Consider the following 27,822-nt stretch of genomic DNA (forward strand, 5'->3'; position numbering starts at 1 on the left):
CTAGTCTAAAAGTCCAGCTTTATCTGTAGACCTTAAACTTTTGTTTACTTTCATTTCTAAATAGATATGGATGACAGTTTATTATGCCATATTTATTTTTGCTCTGAGTCAAATTAGACACTGAAAGAAGCCTAATTAACCTTTAAGACACCGGAGTAGCATTTATGATAGTGAGATAACAATTACTAAGAGATTTCCTGCTTTTTTGTTACCCAGCAAACTGACTAATTGATTGTAGGATTTTGACTCTGAGTGCTGTGTGGACAAGTCAGAAATTAGACAGGTTTAGGATTTTAAGTTACTGAGGAATCACTGAATGAGTTATAACTTTACCATGAAGCAGAATCTTGAAGGTCTGAAACCTTGAAACAGTGCCAAGCATACTCACTTTAGTATACCTGACTCTAAACCTCAGTAGTTTAAAAAAAAATGTTTAATTTGCTGCTGAGACAATAGGGAGGTAGCATTTGAGGGGAGTGGGAAGAAAGACCTAGTGGGAGCCCTGAGGGCCAAGGTCATCACCAGAAGCCCATCTGCCAGCCTCTCTTGCTCTGTCGATTTGGAGGACCCAGGTGGTGGTGGCCACTCCAGTGGATGGAGCCATGCTGGGGCAGCAATGGAGCAGGTGACAGGTGGCAACCTCCCATCCATGCTGCTGATCACCTCTGCCTGCACCTCCACCCTCAGCCTGCTCTGCCTGCTCCACCACACCTTCAGGCACCCAGCCTAGCTATCGGCTGCAGTAAAAAGTCCACCATACGTTTTCTCTCCAGTGCTATTCCTTGAGCATTGCATTGGGGAAAATTCCAATTGAATTCCTAGAAAATGCAGATGAAAAACATGGACCCATATTTAGTGTTACTATGGCAGACAAGATGTTTAATTACCTTCTGAGGGGTGATGCTGCTACACTGTTTTTTAATCATAAAAACAAAGATCTGAATACAAGGGTGACCACAGTCATCTGACAACACCTGTGTTTGGCAAGGGAGTTGCAGTATGATGTAACTAATTCTTGGAGCAGAAGAAAATGTTAAAAGTGTCCTTAACGTTGTCAACTTTAGGTAGCACATTTCTATAATGGAGAAAGAAACTTTTAAAGTTGGGAAGAAAGAAATTTGTTTGAAGCTCTTTCTGAGCTGATAATTTTAACAGCTAGCCATTGTTTTCATGGAAAGGAAATCAGAAGTCACCTCCATGAGAAGGTGGCACAGCTGTCTGCAGATTTGGATGGAGGTTTTAGCCATGCAGCCTGTCTGTTGCCAGGTTGGCTGTCTTTGCCTAATTTTTGGACAGGGCTCATCAAGACATCAAGAATATTTTCTATAAGGCAATCCAGAAACACAGATTAAACAAAAAAATTGATGGCATTCTCCAAACTTTGTTAGATTCTGCACTCAGAGATGGGCGTCCTTTGACACATGAAGAAGCTCTTGGCAGGGCGACATACATCTCAGCTTCTAGTGCCTGGATGGGCTTCTTTTTAGCCAGAAACAAAACACTTCAAGAAAAATAAAGGATCTGCCTCCTTTCACTTAATGATTGGCACAGGGATTAAATTTACATGATCACTGTATAAAAGCAACATCAAGAGCTAGACCTCCTATAATGGCCCTGATGAGAATGATCCCCCAGGACATCTGGCATGTGTTTCTCCCACTGAGTGGCAGACTTAAAGACCCGTGGACAGAATGTCTAGACTGTAACCCTGACAGGGCAGCCTAGCATCTGGAGAGAAGTTTACCTGTGAACCATTTGGAGCTGGGTGTATCCCCCAGATGTCCTTATATTGGGAGCAATTTTGCCTATGTTCAAATGAGCACAATTTGGTCCACTATGCTTTGTTTATATGAATTTGGTATCATCGATGAACATTTTCCCTCTGTGTACAGCTACAGTTCACATTCCTGAAAACCCAGTTATCAATACAAAGATGAAAATGAAAAAGGCTGCAAGGAACTAATACATGAAACCCCACTGTAAGCTGCAAAAGATTTGAAGAGAATGACATTTACAAAATAACTCTATTCGTTTTTTTTTGAGTGTGTAATTTAAAAAGATAGCAGCTTAACTTATGATTTTTCTATTTTATTAACTGAATAGTTCCATCAAGTCTAATGGCATTTCAAACATTTTCTAATAGTTTTATGATGGATACTTACTCTATATGCTTTAAGGAGTCCAGCACATTAGTGAAAAAATATTGTTTTGGACAATCTAGATAATTAACACGTTCTAAACAGCACAGTTTCCACGTGCTAATTTTAAGAATGTATGTAGCTCTTGGCAAGTAAGTTCAGGGTATTCAAATCTTGGATTAGTTCTACAAGGTACAGAAAGCCCATGAGATACTTGGAAGCTACAGGTTATTCATTTACCTGGGTAATTTTTGTGGTATGTGTGAGATTGGGAGGAATAAACTCACTTTTAAAGCTTTGGATAAAAGAGATCACTGTTGTTTTAGTTTAGTATAATTGAACTCAGCAATGTTGTTGAAAAATACGTCCTTTGACATTTCAACTGGAAGCACTGTCTATAGGAAACAGAAATCTATGGCTAGGATTTAATAATCATATTTCCCTAAAAAGCAATGCAATTATTAATACTAAACACTGCTCATGTTATTTGATCTAATTACTAAATATGCCATTTATCCATCTAATAAATATGTGTGGAGTTCCACAAGGTCATATCTGTGTAACAGTCCAAACTAAAGTCCTTGTAGGATTTTTTTAAAAAGGCAAAAAAACCTTTGATGTTTGTCGCTAGCTTGACTGATGTTCTGGCATCGTGATGTTTTCTTAATGCCAGCTGTCTTACATCAGGTTCCCCAGAAGCAGAGGCTGAGATGGGGGTTCTTGTGCACATGATTTGTTAAAGAAAAATATTCCAAAGAAACCTCTTAGTAAGGGAGGGAAGCAGGAGAGGCAGGGGAAGAAGCTGGACAGAGACATGATTTCAGGAGAAGTCTAGCCTCAGCCCAATCCCGTAGGGAGTGGGGAGCTCTGGAAGTTGAATGGCCATTTGCCCTGCCAGAGAAAAAGGCTGAAGGCTGGTAAGGAGGAGGGAGCAGTGCTCTTGGCATCTCTGGGTAGACAACTCCTGTCAGCCATGAGCAGGGTGTAGATGTGTGTGGATACCTACAGTAACTGGGAAATCAGTGAGCAGTTTCGTAAAGAGAGCCTCGGCATCTGGTATACCAGAGCACAAGATTATGAACTGAGAACACTGTACATTATTGGATTATTTCCTTGTAGCAGCTCTTGTACATCAATCATAGAAATTTGACAACTAGAAAGGCTCATGGAGAGAGTCCATAGGAGAGAGCAACTAAGTGATTGAGGGATTTTTTTTTTGAAATAGGTCTCATGGGTTGAAATTGGAAAGGATTTATCTCAGAAAAGAAGCAGAAAAGAACTTATTCACTGTCTGTGAGTGTATGAAGGGTTATTAAGCAGCACATCTTCAGGATGTGCTGAAGAGTGTTTTGTTTTGTTTTAATCTCTACTGAGGAGGTAATAAGAGGAAATGAATGAAAATTGCATCTGGAGGGATTTAGATGAAATATAGCATAAATGTTATTTATAAAAAGCACTCAGAAATGGGAACATTTTAGAATCTGTCTCCATAAAGGTCTTTAAGATAGAATAAGCATTAACCTACTAAAGATGGCCATCCTCTAAGAATTATGTTACAGACTTCAAATATGGGAAAACTATGAGGCCAGGGAAAATAGGGCATGAAAGCGGTGTCTCATCCTGAGACAGACAGACAGACGGCCAGACACACACACACACACACACACACACACACTCACACAAAACTGTAAAATGTTATTTTAAAATTTCCAGAATTAAACTAAAATTATAAATTTGCTTTAAAATAGACAAGTTTCTCAAATGAAAATCATCAATTTCAGTAGAATAGAAGATAAAAATTAATTATATAAATGATAACCAAAAATGATTAGAGAGCCTGTTTTGTAACTTTGAAACCTAGCGTTTTTGAAATTAGGAAATTTAAAAGCAAGGTGAATTTGAATAGAGCATAAATTTGAATCTGTGTCAGAAGCAACATATGTACTCTTAGGCCCCAAGGTAAATGATGGAAATGGACAGATAGCAAAAGAAAAATATTGAATCTGTTTATGACTGCCTAGTTAGGAATTTGTTTTGTTTTCATAAAGATGAAACTTCTATTTAGTGGCTCCTAGATGTTGGGGCAAAGGTTGAACGTAAAAGGAGAGCAGAGACCTTAAGAAAACAAATGATAACCCCATTTTTCAGCTGGCAGCTAGTTTGGTCATACAGGAAGAATATTGCACTTCAGAAACCAATAAATCTGGAAAGAAAGCACATTCTAATATGTCACTTAAGTGTATTATAGAGATTAGAACAATATTAATCCCCGTAATATACTAAAAAGTAACATTAAGTGCCCGTATAGCAGAAGTTCTATTACCTGGAGTTGATGTGAACTTTGAGCTCTATTTTATCTGAAACCCCAAGAGTGACAATAATAAAACTATCATAATAAGTCTATTGCGTGGGTACAGTGTGCTAGGAGCTTTGCTGCGTTATCTTACTTCCTTATGGTAACAGTCCTGTGACGTAGTTTATTGTCATCCCAGTTTCCAGGTGAAAGAACTGAAGCACACAGAGGCTAAGTAATTTGCAAAGGCTCCCAGCTGATTTTTGAGAGCCCTTATGTGTTCAGTACTGTGTGCCTTCCCCTGGTCCATTTCCTGCACAAGAGTCCACAGAAAAAAAATTCATAGTGGAAATAATGCTTTGGAAAGTTGCTTTTTCCTAGAAGGCTGGCATTTCACATCTACATAGCCCCAGTGGTTAAGGACGGTCCTGGCCTGGCACCATCTCCCGGGCTGTCAGATCAGATTGTTTCTGGTTTCTTTTTTTTTTCTTTCTTTCTTTTTTTTTTTTTTTGGTATCTTGATTCATGGAACATGATTTGATCAGTGTCTTAAATTCATGCCTAAAAACTGCCCTATAACAGAATTTTAATGCAGTGACGATGTAATTATATTATGTAGAGAGTTAAATTTCTACATGTTTTATAAAAGCACACCTGGAACTTCTCACATTTGCCATTCTGAAAGATCCTCCATCTAACTCTGCTAGGTTAAGTTTGTTAATTTTCTGTAGTATTTCATTTATCTTTCTGTGTTTTTCGAAAAGTGGAAACCTAAGCCCAGACTTTAAATGTCTCTGAACGTATTCCAGATGACTTGGTATTTTCCTCTCATTCATAGGATCCCCAATAAATCCCATAACATTTGTTGGGTGTTAACATTGAGCTGGTGACTTGAGGCAGTCCAGAACAAGAAAAGCAAGTGATATTTAAAAATCAGTTTCAGGCTTCCACCTCTGTTTCACTTAAGTGTTCCTAGACTACATACTGTGTTTTCCACAATGAGAGGCCAAACTACAGGCAATTTCGGGCTTCAAACTTATAATTGGACTGAGAAAGATGAGTTTTGATGTTGGAGGATGTCGGAGAGGGAAAATCAAGGTTCTTTTTGGAACACAGAGTACAAACAGTCCATTGTGTCCATTGGTTTGATTTAGATGAAAACCTGTAGGTCAGGGCATGTATCTCCTGTCGGTTTTGGGACCCTTGTTTTTGGCTGGCACTTAGTCACCAACAGTGGCATGAAGAAGATGCCCAAAGTGTTCTCTCTACTGCTTGGTAGACAGCCTTGGCCATTATTTCCATTTCAGTCTTTAACTTTCTCTTGTTGCAGCTCAAGGAGTATGAGGCCCAGCACCGGCAGTCGGCTGCCTTGGACCCTGCAGACTGGCCGGATGGTTCTTACCCAACGTTCGATGGCTCCTCAAACTGCAATGTAAGTTTGCTGTGTTTTGGAACATCTTAACCACTTCTACTAAAAAGGGACCACCTATACAGTTTCAGCCTTTGGACTTTTTGCAATTACCAACTCCTGCCTGGATCTGAAAAGCGGTGTCTCTTCTGACATGTTACTGTTTTCGTTCCCTGATGTACTTGTCGACAGTCAGAATAGTGCAATTTAGGCTGGATTTATTTATTTTTTAATTGTAGTAAAGTGTACACAACTCAGAATTTACCATTATAAACATTCTCCAGTATTCAGTTCGGTGGCTTTGGGTACATACACACTGATGTGCAACCATGTGCACGACCCACTCCCCAAACTTTCTCCTCATCCAGAACAGACATTCCGTAACCTTTAAACAAGAACTCTCCATTCGCTACCTCCCCCTTCCCAACTCCTGGCGCCCCCCATTCTACTTCCTGTCTCTATGAATTTGATTAGTCTAATGTACTTTATATAAGTGAAATCATACAATATTTGTCTTTAGGTGTCTGGTTTATTTCACTTAGCACCATGTTTTCAACACTCATCCACATTATGGCATATATTAGAACTTCATTCCTTTTTGTGGATGAACAATATTCTACTGTGTGTGTGTATACCACGTTTTGTTTAACCATTCATCTGTTGATAGACACTTGAGTATTTCTGCCTTTTGGCTGTTGTGAATAATGCTATTATGAACATGGTTGTACAAGTATCTGTTTGAGTCCCTGCTGTCAATTCTTTTGGGGATATGTCTAGGAGTAGAATTTCTGGATCATGTATAATTCTACGTTGAATTTTTTGAGGAGTTGCTGTACTGTTTTCCATGGTGGCTGCAGCATTTTACATTCCTGACAGTTGTGTGAAAGTTTCAGTTTTTCTATCTGCACCAAGACTTGTAGTTTTCCCACTTTTTTGGATAATAGCCATCCTAATGGCTGTAAAATGACATCCTGGGATTTTGATTTGCTTTGCTCTAATGACTACTGATGTAGAGCATCTTTCTACGTGTTTGACCATTTTTTATATATTCTTTAGAGAGGTTTTTGTTCAAGTTACTTGCCCTTTCTTGAATTGGGCTATTTGTTTTGTTGTTGGTTGTTGAGTTGTAGGAGTTCTTTATGTATTCTGCATACTAATCCCTTATCAGGTACATGATTTGTAAATATTTCCTCCCATTCTGTGAGTTGCCTTTTCACTCTCTTGATAGTGTCCTTTGAGGCATTAAAGTTGTAATTTTGAAGTTCACTTTACATTTACCTTTGTTGCCCATGCTTTTGGTGCTGTGTCATTGCCAAATCTACTGTCATGAAGGTTTTCTCCTATGTTTTCTTTTAAGAGTTTTATGTTTTTAGCTCTTAAGTTTAGGTCTATAACCCATTTTAAGTTAATGCTTGTATATGATTTACCCTGTGGATCCAATCTCATTCTTTTTTAGGTATACAGTTTATTTTCCCAGAAACATTTGTTGTAAAGACTGTCCTTTCCCCATTGAATGATCTTGGCACCCTTTTCAAAAATTAATTGACCACATACATGAGGGTTTATTTTTAGGCTCCCTTATACTTATTCCATTGATTTACATGTTTGTCCTTTGCGGGTATTGTACTGTTTTAGTTAATGTAGCTTTGTAGTGAGTTTTGACATTGGGAGGTATGAGCCCTCCAGCTTGGTTCGTCTTTTTCAGATTGCTGTGAAGATCCCTTCAGATTACATATGAACTTTATGATAGGTTTTTCTATTTCCCCAAAGAAAAATGCCGTGACATTTTAATATGGATTGCATTGGATCTGTAGATCGATTTGGGTAGTGTTGTCAGCTTAACAATATGAAATATCCCAGTCTATGAACACAGGCTATCCTTCCATTTATTTATGTCTTTTTGAATTTCAGCAGTGTTTTTAGGTTTCAGTATACAAGTCTTGCCTCTTTGGTTAAGTTTATTTTTAAATATTTTATTATTTTTGATGCTATTATAAATGAAATTATTTTCTTAATTTGCTTTTCACATTGTTCATTGCCAGTGTGTAAAAATGGAATTGATTTTATCCTGCAGCTTTGCTGAATTTGCTTATTATCTCTTTTGTGTGTGTGTGTGTGTATATGGAATCTTAAGGATTTTCTACCTATAGGATCATGTCACCTGTAAACAGAGGCAGTTTTACTTCTTTTTTCCCCTATTTTGATGCCTTGAATTATTCACGCTACTTTAAGTTGACCAAAACAGTGCTTCGCAGGAGTTCCACCGAGATTATAGGAATTAGAATTCCAGAGTTTTAAATAGATGTATCATGATGTCATCATCAGACTGTGAGAAGCAGGAATGGCGGGAGTCATCCTTTTTCATCTATTATGCACTTGTTTTGTTTGTTAGGTCATCTCTTCCTTAAAGTCTGGAGGCAACTCTACCTCCATGTCTTCTTCCTCTTGTTTCCTCTTGTCAGTGTGCCATACAGCCAGTCATCTTTCCAAAACATTCCTGTGTTTCAGAAAAAGTCAGATGGTTTTCCAGTTTGTACAATAAATTCCAAACTTTTGGGCACAGCTTAAAACCCCATGTGATCTGGCTTTAATCAATTTCTCTACTCCCATTTGTTACCCCTACCCCAATAGCCTCCACTCAATCCACATTGGATCCTGCACACATTACTGATCATGACTTGTATTTTCACATTCTCTGCTTTAATTTGTACATTTCTTTTTCTTTTTCTTTTTCTTTTTTTTTAAGTTTTTTGTTTGTTTTTTTTTAACGGAGTTACTGGGGATTGAACCCAGAACCTTGTGCATGCTAAGCACCCACTTTACCACTGGGCTATACCCTCCCCCCTAATTCGTACATTTCATCTACTTAAATATCTCCTCCAGATTTTTCCAGGTAAAACTCTGTGCATCCTTCAAGGTGAAGTCCAACTTCCACCTCCTCTGAAACTTTAGCCTCCTCAAGTATATTTTATTGCTTCCTATTCTGTACTTTGTTAAGCTAGCTTTATACATGAAACCTTAACAGTTACCCTAGAGTATCAGAATTAATTATATATATATATATATCTCAGCCTCCATGGAAATTATGAGCTCATAGAGCAAGAAAGGCATGCTGTGTTATCTTCGTGTCTCCAGTGAGTGCCTAACTCAATGTCCAGCTCATATAGCCTCATATAGAAATAGTTAATGAACGAAGTTTTTTATTTGAATGGTCATCCTTCCTGGCTGCTTTAGGAGCATATTTCATGTCTTGCAACTATAGACTCAGTCTTTACACTTTCTTTGCATCTAAGTAAGAAATGACAGCATATCGGAAGTATATTAACCCTTTCACTCACTGCCTTCTTGTACCTGATTTCCCAAATCAAGTGCCAGGTTTTCCTTGCAACTAAAATAAACAGAAATAAAAGCAAAAAACCAAAGGATTATTAATTTGGAAGTTCTGCCTGGTTTGCTTTTGTGTGAAAGAGACTGAGACATTACCATTTATAATAAATGTGTCATCTGCTAGCCAGCAGTGTATCCTGGGACTATGAGGTAACCAAAGGAACAGTGTCCATGGTTTTCAATGTGCCTTTTTGGGTCTCTTATCCCCTCATCCTAAAGACTAACATAATATAAATATAAATCATGAACCCAAAGAATCATGAAGAATAAATACAGTAACTCATGGCTGATGTGATTCACACCGAACTTCAGAGAGAGCACAAAGACCCAGTTGTCCGTAGTGGGTCCTTTAGTGTCAGCTTCACTGTATACTGTCCTGATTAATGGCATCTGAGTCAAGAGAGAGGTGAGACGACTTTATCCATTCAGAAAACAGGCCTGCAGTAAAACCTCAAATATTTAGATGGGAGAGAGGCTTGTCTCATGTAGGAAAAAGTTACTATAAATTGAGTCCTCTAGGCATTTTGAACGAGCTGCTGAGCAAATGTTAAATGTTGGTTTGTTGAATCCCTTTTGGAAGGTAAAAATCAGAACCATCACCTTAATATAAATTGTCAGAATGAAATGAGTACTTTAAAGTTGTACATTCATTCTCTTGAACATTCCTTTGTCTCTAGAGCTTCTGCGAAGTGCTTGCGATGTGCCAGGTTAGTGCTGGATATTCAAGTTACAGAGGCGAAAGGAGAAAGAGACCTGCCCCAATGGAGTTGACCCTGCAGTGCAGATGTTACAATCACCCTCACACGTGCTCTCACAGCCTCAAGAGGTCACATGCACACTTAGATTATTAGCTTCTTAGCAAACTGTTTCTTCATTGATGGCTCAAAAATAAGCCTGGCCTTTCCTAGCTGGATGAAGGGCCAGGGATACCAGATGCTCCCTGGACTTCCAGTGCCATTTCCCAGAAGCTCTAGAATGACCTTTCCTTTTTCTGGAAGATACAGGTGAAGACAGTCTGTTCAGCAGTGGAGAGAGTTTTCTGAAGAAGTGATGTTTACCTGTGTAATTTGCTAGCTGACTCTGTGCAGACAGCCCGCTTGCAGTCACTGTGGATTGCTGCAGCCGACCGCCATGGGCGCCAAGGTTGGCTTGTACTTGATTGTCGTCCTGATGTGTGTGACACTCGCCCCTCTTATCCTGACTTTAGTCTGTCCTGTGTTTTCGTGGAGACTCAGCAAGAAAATCCATCTCAAATGTTCCTTCTCACTGATGCTACATTTGCCTGACAGCAGAGTGATTAATTTCAGATAATCCCCACTGTGTCCTACTCCAGTCATCTTGGGTTCGCTGCTTTGATTATCTTTTGTGCAGGGGGCCAGGGCTTTTCAGCTTTCTATCGATTCTTTTCTATACCGAGATGTAAATAGCCCACTGGCCACAGTTGGGAATGCCCAGGCCATGAAAGTGTCAGAGATCATAAGGCCTTTGTCACTAGACCTCAATGCCCTTATTGATGGCTGTCGTGCTTTAGGATTTCATTTGCATCGATTCATAGCCTTCCCTACCCGAGAGCTGGCATTAGATAATTGCATGTTGCCTCACAAAAAAAATCCATATTCACATTCTCAATTTCCAAGAGTGTAAAGTACTAAAGATAGTTACCAGGGGAAGTGAAAAATAGCTTTCTCTTTGCCAGAAGGGAATCTGTTCTCTGCTGGTTTTCATTAATAACAAACTTCTGTTGTGAGTATTAGAGTTTTTAAGAAGAGTTTCTGGTTGGGTATCTAACTGGATTCCTTTGTTAAACATCTGAACATTTACTTCTAATATTTTAAATTCTATTTTGGTAACTTTTGTTTTCGTTTGCCTCCTGCAGGGGGAAGGTTGTCAGAGTTCTCATTTTGACTTTTCTAACTTTGTGTGTTGGTGTTCATTTTACTTTCTGATTAAGAAAGGTATTTAAAGAAATTGTGCTCTCAACTGGGGTTTAAAGGTTTTTACTCAAAGCATCCATTTTAGTAAATCATAGTTTTTGTTTTCACAAAATCAGTAGGTAGCGAGTTGGTGATCTGTACCTGAAATGCTTTCAGCGAAATTTCTTGATGAAAAACGTCCAATTGTAAATTATGATAATGATGCTATTTAGATAATTTTTAAAAATATGTAATGTGTAAAGAAAGATTAAAGCAGCAATAAGGACAGTAAAGCGCCAGAGCATTTAGAGTCCATTGCAAACATCTTATTTTGATTGCTTTTAGTTGCTTCACTTCATACAAACTGTGTTCCAGAAAAAGTTGGAATTGTGTTTCTGTATCTGGAGCTCCTTACAAGGATGAAGCAACTATGTTGAAATGTTTTGTGAAGTGAGTTATTTTGTGAAGCAAGTCATCATTTTCTGATTGATCACTTTTACACGTGGGGATATGTGGAGTTGGGAAATTTTTGTGCGAAGTGTGCTATGTTATCCCCGTGGTGTTATAATAACACCTTACATCCATATGTGCAGCTCTTCATAGGCTTTCATTCCATTTCTGAATATATCTTTGCCACTAACCTGGGGAGCCATGTGGTTGAACTGTGTCCAAATCTGGCGTAACAGAGACGGAACGTCAAGTGGTAATTTCTTCCACTTTTTACAAACTACTATTTTAAGTGCTTCCTTGATTGAGGACTTTCAAGGTCACAGTTAAAATATCTCCATACTATTGGCACAACGCAGAACTGCTAAATCTTTTTGGGGCTTTCTAAAATTGTAAACCATCAGCTTGGCCCTCACCAGCAGATGGCTTTTACTGAGGCTTTTCAGAGTCGTTTCACCTGCCTCAATTACAGCCATTGCCTTCCAGCCAGCAGATTCAGCTGTTGTTTTGGAAGGAGGGGCTGCTACAATGTTAGTCTAGTCTAGAACTTTCTAAAAGATAATGTGCCTAAAGCCAGGAGAGAGCATTCTCAAAGTTCCTTTTTTACTGGTTCTTGTGATGAATGGCTTACTTTCTAGTATCGCTAGAGAGAAGGTGAATGATTTAATTACTTAATACAGAATGTGGTTAGAAAACAGAGCTTATGCTCCGGGGGTGGTGCGCCTTGAGGAGCAGAGTGGTGCTTCTGCTTGGCCAAGGAGTGTCTGTAAATCCATGCTTTTCAGAGTCTGGTATTCTGAGTTGAACCAGATTTTTTTCAAGCATTGCTACTCTTATTGTGTTTGTTTTGACTATGTTTCTTTTACTAGGGTGGGCTTCTAGACGATGTCTGTAAGTTAAAATTTATCAGAAGTTTTATTTTTATATTGCAAAGGTTTTAAAGGAAAATAGAAATCAATATTATTAGCTTTCTTGTTTGGGGAAATCTGATTCCCAAAGAAGACTTTTCTTTAATGACATGATGAATTTATAGAATTGCCTTCCACTTATAGATAAGATAGTACTAGCAGTTTAAAAAATATGATTTTCATATTTTTGCTGACTGTGAGTGAATAGTTATTGGATACATAAACTATGTGAAAATTCATAGACCTCAGTATTAGAGTTGACATTATAGGTCCAGGAAAGGTATCTTTACGGAAACAGTTGACCTTCTTTCTACTGACTTTCTGCTCTTATATGCTGGTTTTCTAAGGAAATTTAAGAGAGACTAGATTCCAACCATAAAAATAACTTACATTTCTGAATGTAAGTTATTGGTTGCTTTTAATGGTGTTTATATTTTTTCTTTGAATCGCTTTTCCTAGAGTTTTTTGTTTGTTTGTTTGTTTGTTTTTGTAACTCTTAATATATGGATTTCAGCTTAAAAGGATTCTAATTGCCAAGATGAGTTTTGATTGGTGGCTAGAAAATGGTTCTGCTTGTTGTAGCTTTAATGCTTAGACCAGCGGGGCTTAAATATAGGACAGTTGGTTGTGTGCTTTGCCTCTTTATTTCCTGAACAGAAGAAGAGCTTTACTCATTTGGCTTGTAGTATGACTGGGAGAAGGAGGAGAAATATGGCCTGGTATTAATTTGCCGGAGGGCTTTTGTACCCTGTACACTTGGGACAGGCATGTTTATGTCATGCTGTGTTAGTTACATTGTATGAGAATTATCAACGCTTTTCTCAATCTTTCTAAATGGAACTATGTTAAAAAATAGCTTTTATTGATTCTGGTCTTTTAATGCATACTTGGAGCCTTGAGATGATTATTCAGGCTTTTATGGATACTTTCTTAGAAATTTCTTTTTTATTTGTCTGGGTGGGAAGAGGAAGAAATATTACTCTTAATTTTAACAGAAGTGATTTTGAAACTAAAATGAGAGTATAATAGGAACCTATTAAAATTCTCTTCAGAAAAGCAGAAATAAGGATTGTTTCCACTTGTTGCTGATGGTGAGACTAAGAGACAGAACCATTGGAGCAACATGTGTAATGAAGTCTTGTGAGAAAGATGAGTTTTGTTCTCACTGGATGTGAGCTGACCAAGGACCACTGCTTAGATGGCTTCGTGTCATTTATTCCACATCACCCTCCACCCCCAGCCTTCACTCTGGGAGAAGGGCCAACGTTTGAGGCGTGTGTTTGTTGTGAGTCCTGTAAGATCATCATCTTTTAAACAAAGTTAGACAGGAAGAACACTCTGGCCTCGGGAAAGCCAGGCGTTTGCCCAGCGTGGGCAGGCGAGGGGGCTGGTTAAGCTCACAGACGTGAGTCAGTCTTTGGGTTCAGATCCCAGCTCTCCCACCAATTAGCTCTGCATCTGAGGGCAACTTGTTTCCTCTCTTTGTGCCCCTCTTTCCTCATCTGGCAAACAGGGCCGAGTGTATCTACCCAACATGGGTGTTGCAAGGATTAAGGGGCACCCAGTGAATGCCAGCCTCTATTACTTTATGTGAAGATCTTCCACCTTTCCATTAACTGTCATTCTTATAGTGCTTGAGTTCCCGCAGAAGTTTTATTTTTGTTCATGCCATACATGGTGGCCATGTTTATGCTTCGGGATAAGGCAGGAGTAGACAGAACAAGCTTCCTGTAAATCATGTGTGTTAACTTGGTTATGCTTTTACCAAACACATAATCAGTTTATTTTCTGTTTCAGAAGGTATAAGTGTCATGGGCTTAGGAGCGGGTCTCGTATAATTTCAGTAACATGTGGCCTTAGGATAACTGTTTGGGAAAAAAAAAACCTGTTAATTGTACTGAAATTATCTAGGGCCATATAGTGCCAAGTGAGGTGGTTTCATTGAGCACATGGGCAAGGGCTTCCATCCCTGTTATGCTGGGCGGCACTCTTACAGCAGGCTCAGAAATTTGACTCTCTGCATCTGGCAAACTCACTAGGTACGTCTTTATCTTCACGGGTTTGTACAGTTACAGGAAGTTGGGTGCTGCCTGCGGACCCTCCTCAGTGTATCAAGGGCCACATGAACAGAAACAAAGACAACATCCAGATGCAACATCATCTGAGGATTATGTAACCTATTGTTAACATTTTAAAAATGCAAGAGAGTTTGGGGGCACATTCTGGTCTGTTGTTTCTTTTGTTAGGTTGAGCCACGTGAAACTAGAGATACTAGCTTTTGACCTATAAAAATGGCAGTTTCATTTGTCCAACCTAATACGTAAATACCAAACAGGATATACCACATTTTCCCTGCTAGCCGATTATATCTGAGTACAGATATTTGTAATATCATCTGGGTTAATGATTATCATTTAGATTCGCAATTCCAATTTCTTATTTTGCTTTTGGGATGAACCTCAGGGAGGCTGGGGTAAGAGAGAATCTCCATCACTTGTTTAATAATATTTATCCATCACATGTTAATTCCTCGATGAATTATTTGCCCTAGTACCAAATCTTATACAATGGATGGGTTGGAGAGATACCCAGGTCCTCTCACGGTTCATGAGTCATTGGATCCAGACAGAGGGCCACTTCCATCCTAAGCCAGTTAACTGAAGTCACAGGCTGCCCATCACTTGTTTAGAGTCTATTTGAACTTTTCGTCACCACAGTTACCCATTCTGTCAAAACTCTTAGAACCATACTCAGTCATCAGACAATGACATTCATTTGGAAAGCCGTATTTCAACACAACTAAATTCTAATTCAAATTGTAGTTATTCACAGAATAATTTCCATAGAAATATCCCTTTATTCTCTTCTTTGTCCCTGTTCCTCTCCCTCTTTGTACCACACCCTCTGTCACCCCCTTGTTGGTTGTCCTCTTACCAGTGTAAGTCTAATAGCATTGCATGATTAGTTCCTGCAAGGACACTTCTTGCTCCGTGCCTTTGACCCAGAGTGTAGGTGGAAGACTGCCTTCTTGAACATACTTTTACTCATTCATTGTGCAAACACTGAGTACCTACTGCATGCCGGTCCCTAAACACAGGGCTTATATTTGAGAAGAAGAGACAGACAAGTGGACAGCATGGTTGGGGACTTAACTGGAATATTTCTACGTAATGTGCTAAGTACACACAGAAAGCCCATTGAGCTCCAGTGAGGAGAATGTGGAAAGCTGAGAAATGGTGACTGAAACTGAGCAGGAGTTCACCAGGAGAAGGAAGAGAAACATGTGATGTAGTGGGAGCAGCAAGGCCAATGGCTTAGGTGAATAGGTGGGTGAGTCTTCAAATGTGGACCGTATGAGAAAATGGACTTAAATAATATAGATGATCAATCTGAACATCAATATTTTGACTTCTACAGCATTGATTCTGTTCTTTGCTCATTCTTATTTGCAGATTGTTTCTGTAATAGGTTGTTTGGTCCTCTATTTCCTTATCAGTGCAATTTTAAAATTCGTATCGTTTATGATTTTTATCTTGTCTTTGAGGCCTCGTTTAACTGAATTCATATTCTTAAATTATTTTATAGAGAGAAACAACTGTTTAGAATTTCTTCTTGTTCTTTGAGCTATATTTTCTTCTGATAGAGATAAAGGATCAAAAGATAGAATTTTTATGTTTGTTTGTGCATTTTTTTTTTCCTTGTTATAGTCTGAGTAGTTGACATGCATTTCTTTTCCCTTTGATCATGCTTGTGTAACTCAGGTCACACTTCCTATTTGTGCTGGTACCATGAGGCTTCCTTTTTGACCTGTTTGCCATGTTGTCTGAAAATGGAGTGTTTTCCTTTCTTCTAAGCTGCATTTGAGGGCTTTATTTTGTGCTCTATTCATGTTTGTGTTGCTATAGCCTGAGGTGATGGCTGGAGAAGCAGGAAAACCCAACTGAAGTGGAATGTGGTCTTCATTGGGATACCTGAGTTCAGCCTTCTCTCTCCTAAGATTTTGTTAACGTACTGCATCACTGTTCACATTGCTTGGTTATGGGTGGGGAGTGGGTAGGACATAGTCTGCCTGGGATTCACTCCTCCAATTCCTGCTGAATTTCTAGAGGCTTTATTTCGATCAGGATCAGCCTTACTATTGACTTTCTATCTTTTCACTCATTACTGTCTTGAAGCAATTTCTGCTGCTCCTAGATCAGAAAAGGGTAAAGAAGGCCACACAGTGCTGCTTTCTTCCAAATGAAATGAAGGTATATGAAATAATTCTCAAGATTCCCACCAGTCTGGCTTTTGGAGAACTGAGAACCTTTTATATGGGTCTTCAAATATTTGATTCTTAGCTTGATCATGGAGTTTTAAAGTTCAGTGTATTAGGTTATGTACCTTTGTTTGGATGCTCTTGGTGGACTATTTTTGCCAGTTCTCAGTGGTTTTGTTTTTAGGTGCTGTTGCTCGTTGTTAGTTCTTGTAGGAAGGATATTCTTTGGTTCAATTTTCAGCAGTGACCATGACCTGATAGTTTTGCCAGTTAGATGACCACAAGCAACCTTTCTAGCTCTAATGGATTCTTTTTCTAAGGATTCAGCCAAGATTTCTTCTAGTTGGAAGAAAATTTGCTTATTATTTATTCAACAAACATAAGGAGAAGTATGTTAAGGTCATAGATCCACAACTCTGGGAGGCAGCATTGACCACATGCCTCCGTCTTCAGCAGATGACCATGCTGATCCAGTGGCCTGTTTGGGTTGGGTTTGGGCACCAAGTCCACATCTTCCCTCTGTGGCCATGCAGGCTCCATCAGTTCTCTGTATTTCCACGTTGTCAGTGTGCCTCGACAAGGTTAGTTGGCAGCTTTGTCCAAGCAGTCGTGCCTGCTCCATGAATCAGTCAGTCTAAGATGCCATAAAAGTAATGTGACTTTGCAAACACCACCCAATCCCTTGGGAGACTTACCGCTTCTGGGATGAAAACTTCCATCAGCTCCAGAAACTAGAGCCTCAAACGCATATGTAATTGCCCTACTTGGCAGTCCTATTGTGAGTCATCCTTTTCCATGGCATGGGCTATGTGAGAATCAAATGCACTTGGGAATGAGTGGGTTTGGTGTTTTTCTTTAGTCCTTAGTGTGCCTGACACCATAGATATGTTTTGGGTAACACTACCCCACTTTGTCCAGAGGGACTTGTAGAGCTGTTGACTACTTTCCCATAACTTCTTTTTTTATCTTAACCCACCTATTGTACATGACCAGTAGGGTTCTCTGACCTATGGGCGGGGTGACATAATCTCAAGCAGTAAAATCGTCCACAGATTTACTGAGTGAAGGGGAAGCAGCCTGTTCTCTTTCTTCCACTTAATCTCTCTCCTCTCCCAACTCCTTTCAGCAGAAGGAAAGGCATTTTTTCTGCTCCATGGAAGCTTGCAGAAATGGGATTGGGTGGACTCGCCTGGGATCCACGTCTCCCTAGACTTGGCAGTAGGACTTCTGAGGTCTTATGTTTTCTCCCTTCTTATGGGGAAAGTAGCAACACTACTTGAGTGTGCTTAAAAGCAATTCAGAGTTCATGAGTTTAAGAAAAAGAATAAAGTTTATTGTGGAATGTAGCCTCCATTTACTCTCCTTTGGTTTTATAGTTCTTTTTTAAACAGTTTCTTAAGTGAATTAAGTGCTGACAAGCCTTTGCCTCTGGGGATGGTAACATTACCTCAAATTCTCACATACTTCTTACAAATAAAAATGTCGTGTAATTATCTCCTCCTCCACTACCTTCTCTTCCTCCTCCTCCTCCTCTTTTTTCAAATCTGGCGACAACTAGTTAATTTTGAAACTGCCAGAGAGATTATTTCAGTGTTACACTGCACCTCTGGGAGAAGAATGGAATTTCATCTTTTTTTCCCCATATGCTGACAAAAATCTCCTAATTTCAGAGGGCAATGATGTCACCAGCTAATGAGCAAAATATTTCTTACTAAACAGATGAGCCCTTCCCTGACTCCTTTGTGAAATAAGGAAAAAAACCCACAATGTGTTTCATATTTTATATAGTTACTCTGACAACTCATAAACACTTTTTAAAGTAATTCTAACTTCTTTAAAGACTGAAACTAATTTTCTTCTAACACAAAGAATAACACATTAACCTGATGGCTGTGACTGGAAGCCCCTGCCGTGGCCGGACTCTGATGACTGGTAGTCATCAGTGCTGGTCTTGAACATACCCGGCCTGAGCCAGTATGCTGCCTCCAAGGTAGGGAGTGACCTTGAATGTGTCACTTCTTGGACCAGTGGAGAGAGATCAGACGTGTTGGAGAGATTATGAAATCAAGCTTGGAGAAGAGGAGGGCGGTGAAGCTGGTGTGGATTGGTGTCACATGCTGTTTATAAAGGCAGCAGCATCAGCTGAACTCTTCTTTGACTGTCCAGATAGTCAGGCATCTGAGGTCAGCGGGGGCCATATAGACTGCTAGGCTCATATAGGAACGTGGAAATGCCCCCAAACCCATGGCCAGTGCCTGTCCCCTCACTGAAGCGTGTCTCAGTTTCCCCAGCCAGAGGTGAGTTCTCCCACTTCTGAATCCCTATCTCTTTTTCCTCTTGCGCTTTTATCCCAGTTGACTTACACTCATCATGTTTCTGAACTTCTCTGGGGGCCCTTCTACCCACAGACTTCTAGACTATAACCTTTGTAAGTCCAGCTAAAGCCAGCTTAGTCCTGTTTCAACTCCTTGCTCTTCCTAACGCCATGCCATCCACCCATCCATTGATTTCAATCAGGAAATATCTCGTATCATAACTATAGATGCTATTTTTAATTTTCTAAGTGGAAAAGAATCATAGAAGAAATAAGCACTCTTGCGATACTACTTGTGAGATTTTAAAATAACACAATGTTTCTTCTGAGCAGATTGTTAACATGTATCAGAAGACTTAAAGATAGGCCCATTCTTTACCCATCAATTCAACAATCTAATCACGTCTTCTTAAAAAAGCATGTATTAGATGCATTAGAAATTTTATGACAGAGTGTTCATCAGAGTATTTTTTGTAATATTGAAAAATTGGAAACATGCAGATGTCCAGTGATTGAGGGTATGATTTAGTAAGTCATGGTATACTTCTATGACCGAATACTATTGAATCATTACTGTATTGTTGTATTTATTTTTATTTAAAAAATTTTTTTAGTAAAAGGTGATTTATTCAATATGAAGAGATACTAGAGCTATTGTTGTGTTTTATTTGTTGAATATTTGTTGATGTGGGAAAATGTTCCAAACGTATTAATTTTTAAAAGCAGATTATAGAACAGTTTGAACAGTGTGTACTGAGGGCCCCAGGGGTTCACTAAAGGAGCCCTTCAAACACAGCAGTGTGGTTCAGAGAGGGTCACAATTACAAGTGTGCACGTTGTTTCTACTTACACTGGGTGTTCATGTGAGGGAGGCTTTGGGGACCTTGATATTGACCAGGGGGTGTAGGGGAGAGGGAGCAGCTAAAGATCACAAGGTCATCCTTTTTTGTTAAAAAAGTCACATAAAGGTGTATTATGTGTGTGAGAAAAGAGGAAGATATAAACCAAAATACTACTATTTTTTTCTGACTAGGAATATATAAGTGATTCCTCTTTTTCCTTTTTCTATATCTTCATTTTCTAAAATTTCTGATTAAAAATAGATCATATGTAATTAAGGATAAACAATACATGTTTCTGAAATACAGATAGAGAAATTGGTATGACCGCGCTCACTGTCCTCTGGAAGTTTAGTGAAGGGCTAGTAGTACTGGGTTAATGATATATTGAGCTAAGTTCTCAAATAAAGTCTATTAGATTGCTCTGCAACCACCCAGCCTAAGGAAGATGAGGAGGAAGGCCAGGAAGGCTTTCTGGAGGAGGTAACACATGAACTGAATCTTGAAGGACAAGTAGGAGCTAGGGAAGTAGGTGGGGGTGGACAGAGATATTCCCAAAAAAGGAATCCTCAAGTGCAGAAATGTGCAGGCACATGAGAGATGGGGTATTTGAGATGCTGCGAGGAAGTTGGAGAATGAGAACCAGGTGCTATGAGAGGTCATTTTCACATAGTATCTGCGCCAGGGAGCATAACATAGACAGAAACTGATCACGCAGTCCTACCTTCCACACTGCAGCCTGTGGACTTTGCTCCAAGCACCTAATGAACAGTTCCTCAGAGTGGGACTCAGAGGCTCAAATCTGTCCTCAGCAAGCGTGCACACCTCCTGTGTGCGGGTAAGTCCCAGCCCGCTACCCAGTGAGCTAGACTAGCAATGCCCATCCTCATGAACTTCATCTGCCCTGTTTTAGAAGCTTCCCAGGGTGGCCTGGCCCAGACTAGTCTTTCAGATATTCACAGTTTCCTCTGATGCACAGCAAGGGCTGGGAGCGACCGGGCTGGGGAGTCTCAGCATCTTCATCCCATGTGGATTTCACACCTGCTTGCCGTGGGCCACTGTGGGTGGCCCTGTCTGGGCACCGTGCACAGGAGGGGAACAGGTATTGTCCCTGTCCCTGTGGTCCTTCCTGTCTTCTGAAAGCCGGGGTAGCACTCCCTATGGAGTGTCTCCATAAATACCTGATCCCTCTTCTGAGAATGGTGACAGTGACCACGAACAGGAGGGGAAGGCAAGGAGGAGGGCACCACTGGAAGTAGGAGATGGGTCCTTCCCTCCCCCCACCTCACAGAACCTGGCTCATCCATCCCAGCTCCCGAGAGCTCGCACGACACAGTCTCCGGGACCTGACAGGCTCCAGCCTCACAGTCAAGGTGCCTTTCATCCTCTCAGGAACCCTAGGAGGCTTGTCACTGTCGTTCGATAAATGAGTTCCCAAGTGGCGTAAAGGGGACCTCAGCCTGTGTCTGTGGAGTTCTGGCTCCGAATCCCGCTCAGAATCTTCTCTTCATCTAAATGAGCTGTTCAGACCTAGCCTCAGATGCTGGCCATTATCACGTGCTTTTACATGTTTTCCTTGCCTTTGCTGTTTACATGGCACCTCAGACAGCAGTTTGCAAGAATTAAAATAGGTCTTGTTTGGATTCTGATCAGTAATAGGTTGACTGCAGACATAATAAGCACTTTCCGAGCTCCAGTGGTTGATCATACACAATTATATCCACAATCTGTAAGACAACAATGCTTTAAGACAAATGTTATTAGACCAAACTTACATGGAGGAACACTGAGGCCCATGGAAACAGTGATTTGCCAGAGGACTTGAAAATTAACCCCAGGCTCTTCTATCTCTAAAGGCTTCCTCTTCCATCTGCCCCATTGTCCTTGGGGGCATACAAATTTTCTTAGTTTTCATGAAGTAACAGGGAAATTCAAGTGAGACTTATACTGACAGTTTTAAGGAATTCTAAGTGTAATGATGCATGCGGTGTGGTTGTGAGTCTTGGGTGAAGACAGCCCATGTAGAGGTAGGGGTCGTACAAATCCATGAAGCATCACAATCAGCCTCTGCCATTTACTGTCTGTGAAATGGGTTCATACGTGCAAACACTTAGCACGGTGCCAGGAATTGTGAGCCCTTGATAAATATGGGTGTTTGAAGCCCAGCATCTTGCAGGTATAGCTCAGTGGCAGAGTCCATGCTTAGCATGCACAGATCCTGGGTTCAATCCCCAGTACCTCCATTAAAAAAAAATTAAAGAAAGAAAGAAACCCAACCGAACCCAACCCCAACCACCCCCCAACACAAAAAAACCCCAAATCACTGAAGTCCAGTGTCAGGAAAGTACCTGCCACAGTTTGTGGCACACGTGGGTGGTGGGGGAAGGGAGTATATGTGAAACCAGAGGAGGTGTCAGAGAATGGCTTTGTGAAATGGGGAACAGGTGAAGGTGTGGTGAACCATTGCAAGGAGAAATAAGAGGAAATTCCATAAGTGGTGGGAGAAACTTCTGTGGGGGGCAGAAAATTGGGGGAAAGGGAGTTTCAAGCAGAGTGAAAAATTCCAAAGAGACCCAGGGAAGAAGAGCAGCAGGGCAAATGTCCAGGAAAAGGGAGTGAGCCCTGGTGGTCTGTGGTGCCCCGCCAAGAGGGGCCTTTACGTAGCACATCAATAGAGACCCACACGGTGAGAGGCACCCAGGATTGGGCAGCGTGAACTGCACAGTGGGAATCTGTGACTTACCCAACGGAGTGAATTTAGCCTTGAAAAGACAGACATGACTTGCAGCCCACGTCGTGGAAGCCTCAGGTGGGTTTTCAGTCCTGCCTTTTTAGATGATGTTCTGTAACAGCATGTGATGTTGCTCCCTAGACACCCCTGAGAAAATTTAATGACCACCTTGTGACACAGCCCCCGTGCTCACATTTTAGAACATAAGAGAACTCAGCTGCTCTGAAATGATGATTGAAACAATTTGGTGAGACAGCTTTAGAAGTGTCAGTGACGGGGAAACAGCCTACGTTTACTCTAGTGGTTAAAATAGAAAGAAAAAAAAAAAGTGAGGAGACCGAAAGTGACAACTTTAGGAGAGAAACCACAATCATAAGTTTTGATTCAGTAATTTTAAAAATAGCAATTGGAAGGTTGTCTATTTTCAATCGCGACGTCTGCCTTCGGGGGGTGTTTAGAAGAATATCTGCTAAAGAGATCTTTTTTAAGTTCAGTCGCTTGTGAGGGTTAGTCCTTGTCCCGGATTTGCTCAGATTCTCGAGATCTTTTTTTCTCTCTCTGGAATTCCATAGACAGTAATTAAGGAACTGGAGGCCAGCGGGAGGTCAGGGAGCCTTCGTCAGTGAAAACAGGGATTGTTTGCCACGTACAACACTCCCTTTTTTCCTTGTGGTGAATAGGAGATTTGCTTAGAGCTGACGACTTATGCCTTTCTTACAAGTCATGCAGCGAGCAAGGGACGGGAGGATCAGTCAGCAGGCAGAAAGCGGCTAATTGAATCCAGTGTCTTCACTTTCTTCTCCTTCGGATCTCAAGTTGTGCCGGTGGAGCCTCTCTGATCATGTAACTCCCAAGGAGCACGTTTGAGGAGTGCCTCACCCTCCCTTTGAGATTCCAGAGGTGACGGAGCAAGAGTGAAGACGCTCTCAGAGTGGGGAGGGGGCGGGGGTACCGGCTGTGCTCACGATTACCCCCGAGGCCTGCTAAATGCCGAAGCCGGTAAGTTCCAAGTTCGCCCGATAAGTGTAACGTGCAGGGGAAATGTGCTTTCTGTCACTTTGAGGAAAAGCTTTTTCATTGTTCTTGGCTGGGATGCTTCCCTCTTTTCTATTCCAATTCCTCTAGATTCATCCTTCTTTCCTTGTTTACTCCCCTACCTTGTAACTCGGAGCATTCTTTCCTAGCTTGCTCACTCAATACTAAGACACAGCTTTTGGAGGAGAGTGAATATTATTTGGAGAATAAAGTGGGCACGCGAGAGGATTGCGTGTACGTGGGTTGGAGCTGAGTTGCCACTGGTGGAGGCTTTTAGTGCGGAAGACTTGACTTCAGGCAGCGATGTGCGGCTTTTCATAAACCTACAACCGATCGGTTTCCTCCTCGTAACTTGAAGGTTTGTGCCATTAACATTGCGTGAATTTCACAGGCGAATCTATTGCCAGTTTCGGAATACTTTTCAGAAAGGCTTAAATACAGTGTTATGTGCATGGCTCCGGGGGATGTAGGTTGACTTGGTCTGGCTGTTAACTGGGACAGTGTGCTGAGTGTTTGGAGCTGGGGAAGTAAGCTGAGTGAACGTGTTTCTGCAAAAGGCACAGTTGTAATCCTGTGCTCAGCAAGGTCTCCAGCAGTCCCCAAAGGGTTCTAGTTGCTCCTTGCAAGTTCGATTCAATCTTTATTACAGCACGTTAATCCTGTGCCTGCACGACTGTGCCACGCAGCTTTTGGAAAGCATTTGCTCTAGCACATCATCGTTCGCAAGAACTGTTTGTTACAAGGTCAGCGGCACGTGAAGCATCTGTTACCAACTTGCAGGGATGGGCTTCAGTTGAACAGTTAAGGGGATACTTTTCGTTTGCTCAAGCCCACACATTTTTGTGTCTACAGATGCTGTTCATTGTGTTCCTTTTTTCTGATCACCCTTAGTGTAGCTGTGTTATAAAAAGTTCTCCACGCTGGCTCCGTGTCTCTCCCATTAGAACATTGCAGATGTGTCAAGGACGCACATGTTCCGAAAGAAGCTGAGAAGGAAGGAGGCTCCACCCTCCGCTGAAAGCCAAACGGGCCCCATAGGTTCCTCATTCAGCGCCCTGGCAGAAGAATGGTGTACTCTTTCTTTAAAGCAGCTATAGTTTTGTGCCTTGGCTTGGTCAATTTGTTATGGTTTAAAACTGTGGAGCCAGCTGTCTGCAATCTGATGTAATGTTGCCATGGAGACCAGAAATGAAACACTTAAGCATTCACCACAGAATTACTACATATAGCATTAGCCAAAGTAATTAAAAGTTGAGCCATATGGGCTTTCTGGTGGAAAAATCCACAGTACAGAGGCTGGAAGTCAAATGTTTCTATTTACAATATTGTAAATCCACTTTTCCACATCCCTTGGTAGGATAAATTAATTGACTTTTTCTACTAAAGGTTTAGAGGTGGGGGGGTGGTTATACAGATGACTGAGTTTTCACCTTCAAATTTAGAAGGTGGTCAAATTTAAGTTTATTTTAGCACTCTGACCTGGGCCAGGACAGGGAGAGGAGGAGATGCCATCTTGGGTTTGAATGTGTATAAACATATACTGTTATTTTTTCACTTTATTTAAAACCTGTTTTATAATAGCTCTGAGTCTATTTCTTGGCATCATTTATTTTATATGCAATGCAGATGTGTCCTTCATCTTCTACAGAGTTCCCCTGGGTGGGGAGATTTCCTCTATACATTTTTTAATTTTAAAAAAGTTAAATAAAATTTCTCACACCTCCATCTCATACATACACCTCTAGGGGTGTATTTTCTGAATAAGAAGACAAGTTTTTTTTTTTTTTTTCAGCATTTGGGAAGTGGCATGCTTATTTAAAAGGAGAAACATGAAATGAGGAATTTAAGCTTTACTCCTCAGTTTATAAGAAAAATGAATGCTGTTTACAGAGTCTTTATGTTGAAACAGCTGGAGAGGATTTTTTAAAGGCAAATATTTCACAACTCTTTTTCCTCTGGACACAGGAGGAAGTGAGAAGTCAACACCTCTCAATAAAAAGCATCCTTGGGAGACTGTTCAACTCAGTGACTTGTAGGCTCACTTAAGAGGAGATTTTCTACTTTTAAAATAACGATGATGATGATGATGATGATGATTATAATGATAATACCATATATATATCTTGAATGACTTTGGTTTTATCCTATTTTTTTTTCATATTAATTGTGCTGCATCTATTTCAGCTGGTGTCCAAAAACATGATAATGCAAAGAAAGTAACTGAGTGCTATGTATGATCTGTGATTTGTCAGTGGCAAACACCTCCAAACTTTACATTTTTTTAGAGATACATAAAAATAATATTAATTCAAAGCTCTAAAGAGTCCTTGTTTCTTAAAAATAGATGGAGCATGTGAAAGCAATTAAATAAGTACCTGGAATATGTTATTTTTGACCACAGTAAATCTGGGCAGAGGAAAGTAGGACTGGTGGGGGCACAGGGTGGGGGTGGGGGTGGGGTCATTGCCTTTAAATCTGTTGTCCTAGTTTAACCATTTTGATTTCTCCCTGAAAAGTTCTTTCTGATGGTATGTTTCCTAAAAATGATTTGTGTTTTTGTGGACTCAGGATTTCTGTATTGCTCCGTTCTGTATCCCATTTCTCTTTTTACTTCTCATCCCACACACACACGCATGCACACACACACGCGTGCACACACAGCAGCAGCAGCAGCAGCAGCAGCAGCAGCAGCAGCAGCAACCCTCCACGCTAGGTATGGGTGATTTTTATCCTATGATGTAGCTTTCTGAATCCTGAATCTCGATTATGAACAACCTGTGTTTGTTACATTTTCACTTGACTTCAGAATTTTCTAACATGAGGGTTATAGACATATTCTAGATCTGTGTCATTGGTGGGTGCGGAAACATTCTGTAATCTAATGTTGATTCTTCTATTAGAAGTACTTGGCTTTTGAGATACATCAAGAAGGCAGAATGTTTTTCAGTGTTCATGTGTCATTCCATGCACTGTGGTTTTGTTCAGGTGCTGATTACCCAGAGTGGGCGCTAACCAAGCTCTCATTCCTCTGGTTGACCACTCCGACCATTCTATCACACACCAGCAATTCGCCCAAGTAAAAGGGAAATCCAAAGCAGACAATGCCATTGTGTGGTAGAAGCTGTACTTACTACTTTATTTTAATTTTTTACATTTTAAGTTTTAGACCAAATGCATTAAGCCTGATAGCCAGCGTGCAAGCCTCCTTCCCCTGCTCTCTAGGGGTCCAATTTCTATTCTTCATTACCAGGTAGCCAGCAGTTAACTTTAATTCTGAAGTGTGCACGCAACATTTTACCTAGGTATTTTAGAGAAATTAGACACAGATATTGATACACCTCACAGAAGGGAAGCCTGAGAAATACCCCTGTCCAGATGCCTTGCCGTTTATGAGTAATAATAATTATTCCTTAGCGAGTGAATGGTTTGCTTATGGTCTTGCAGGGAGAAAGTACAATGGCTCCATGCTAGGAACCCCACGGTGAGGACAGAGGCTGGGAAATGGGTTGTATATCCTTTAGGTATAGGCATGGTGCTACAGAAATATTTGTGGATGCACAGCATGCACCATTTTTATGCCTAAGTAATTAATATAATCTCTACCTCGTTTCCTCTTGAAACTGTTCTCTGCTAACTCTAGCTACCTATTTTATTGTCTATAAAATTGAGATTAATGAGAGCATTTCTTGTGTGATGGGCAGGGGGGAAGGTCTCCCTATGAGACGCGTGTTCAGAGATGTGGTTTGTTTTTGTTTTGCTTTTGGGTTTGAGGCATTTTCCTCCCCACTCTGTCCGTGAACTAGGCTTGAGGAAATGGAGAGAGGGCTGTTGGCAGGATGTGCGGGATTAGCTGGAGCCGCTCCGGGCCGCCTGGGCTGTGCCGAGGCTGCGCACTTCCGCCGGGCTCCGCGCTCCCGGAGATGCCTGAGCGCCCGGCCCGTGCAGCACGGCCACTGAGGACCAGACTCCTTGTGGTTTCTTCACATTTTGGACAGATAAAACAGAGGAAGCTGCATGCTGAATGTCCGAGCTGTCTTGGAAGCGAAGCCCTCATTTTGTTCACAAGGAAAGGATTGTTTTTCGCTTGGGTCACTGCTGCTGAGCGAACTTTTTTTTCCCTCTCTCTCTGTAATGTTTGATACTTGAGGGAA

At 40.7% G+C, this 27,822-nt stretch overlaps 1 protein-coding gene and 1 pseudogene across 1 annotated transcript in view; both read left to right on the plus strand.

Moving 5' to 3' along the window:
• SASH1 (SAM and SH3 domain containing 1) overlaps window positions 1-27,822 on the plus strand; it is a 168,262-nt gene that overhangs the window by 103,355 nt on the left and 37,085 nt on the right. The window contains 1 exon segment of the mRNA XM_032485114.1: window positions 5,762-5,863. Coding sequence (XP_032341005.1) covers window positions 5,762-5,863 — 102 coding nt within the window.
• Window positions 18-1,970, plus strand: LOC116665435 (annotated as a pseudogene).

Source organism: Camelus ferus, chromosome 8 (assembly GCF_009834535.1).
Source record: "Camelus ferus isolate YT-003-E chromosome 8, BCGSAC_Cfer_1.0, whole genome shotgun sequence".
In the NCBI taxonomy this organism is placed as follows: Eukaryota; Metazoa; Chordata; class Mammalia; order Artiodactyla; family Camelidae; genus Camelus; species Camelus ferus.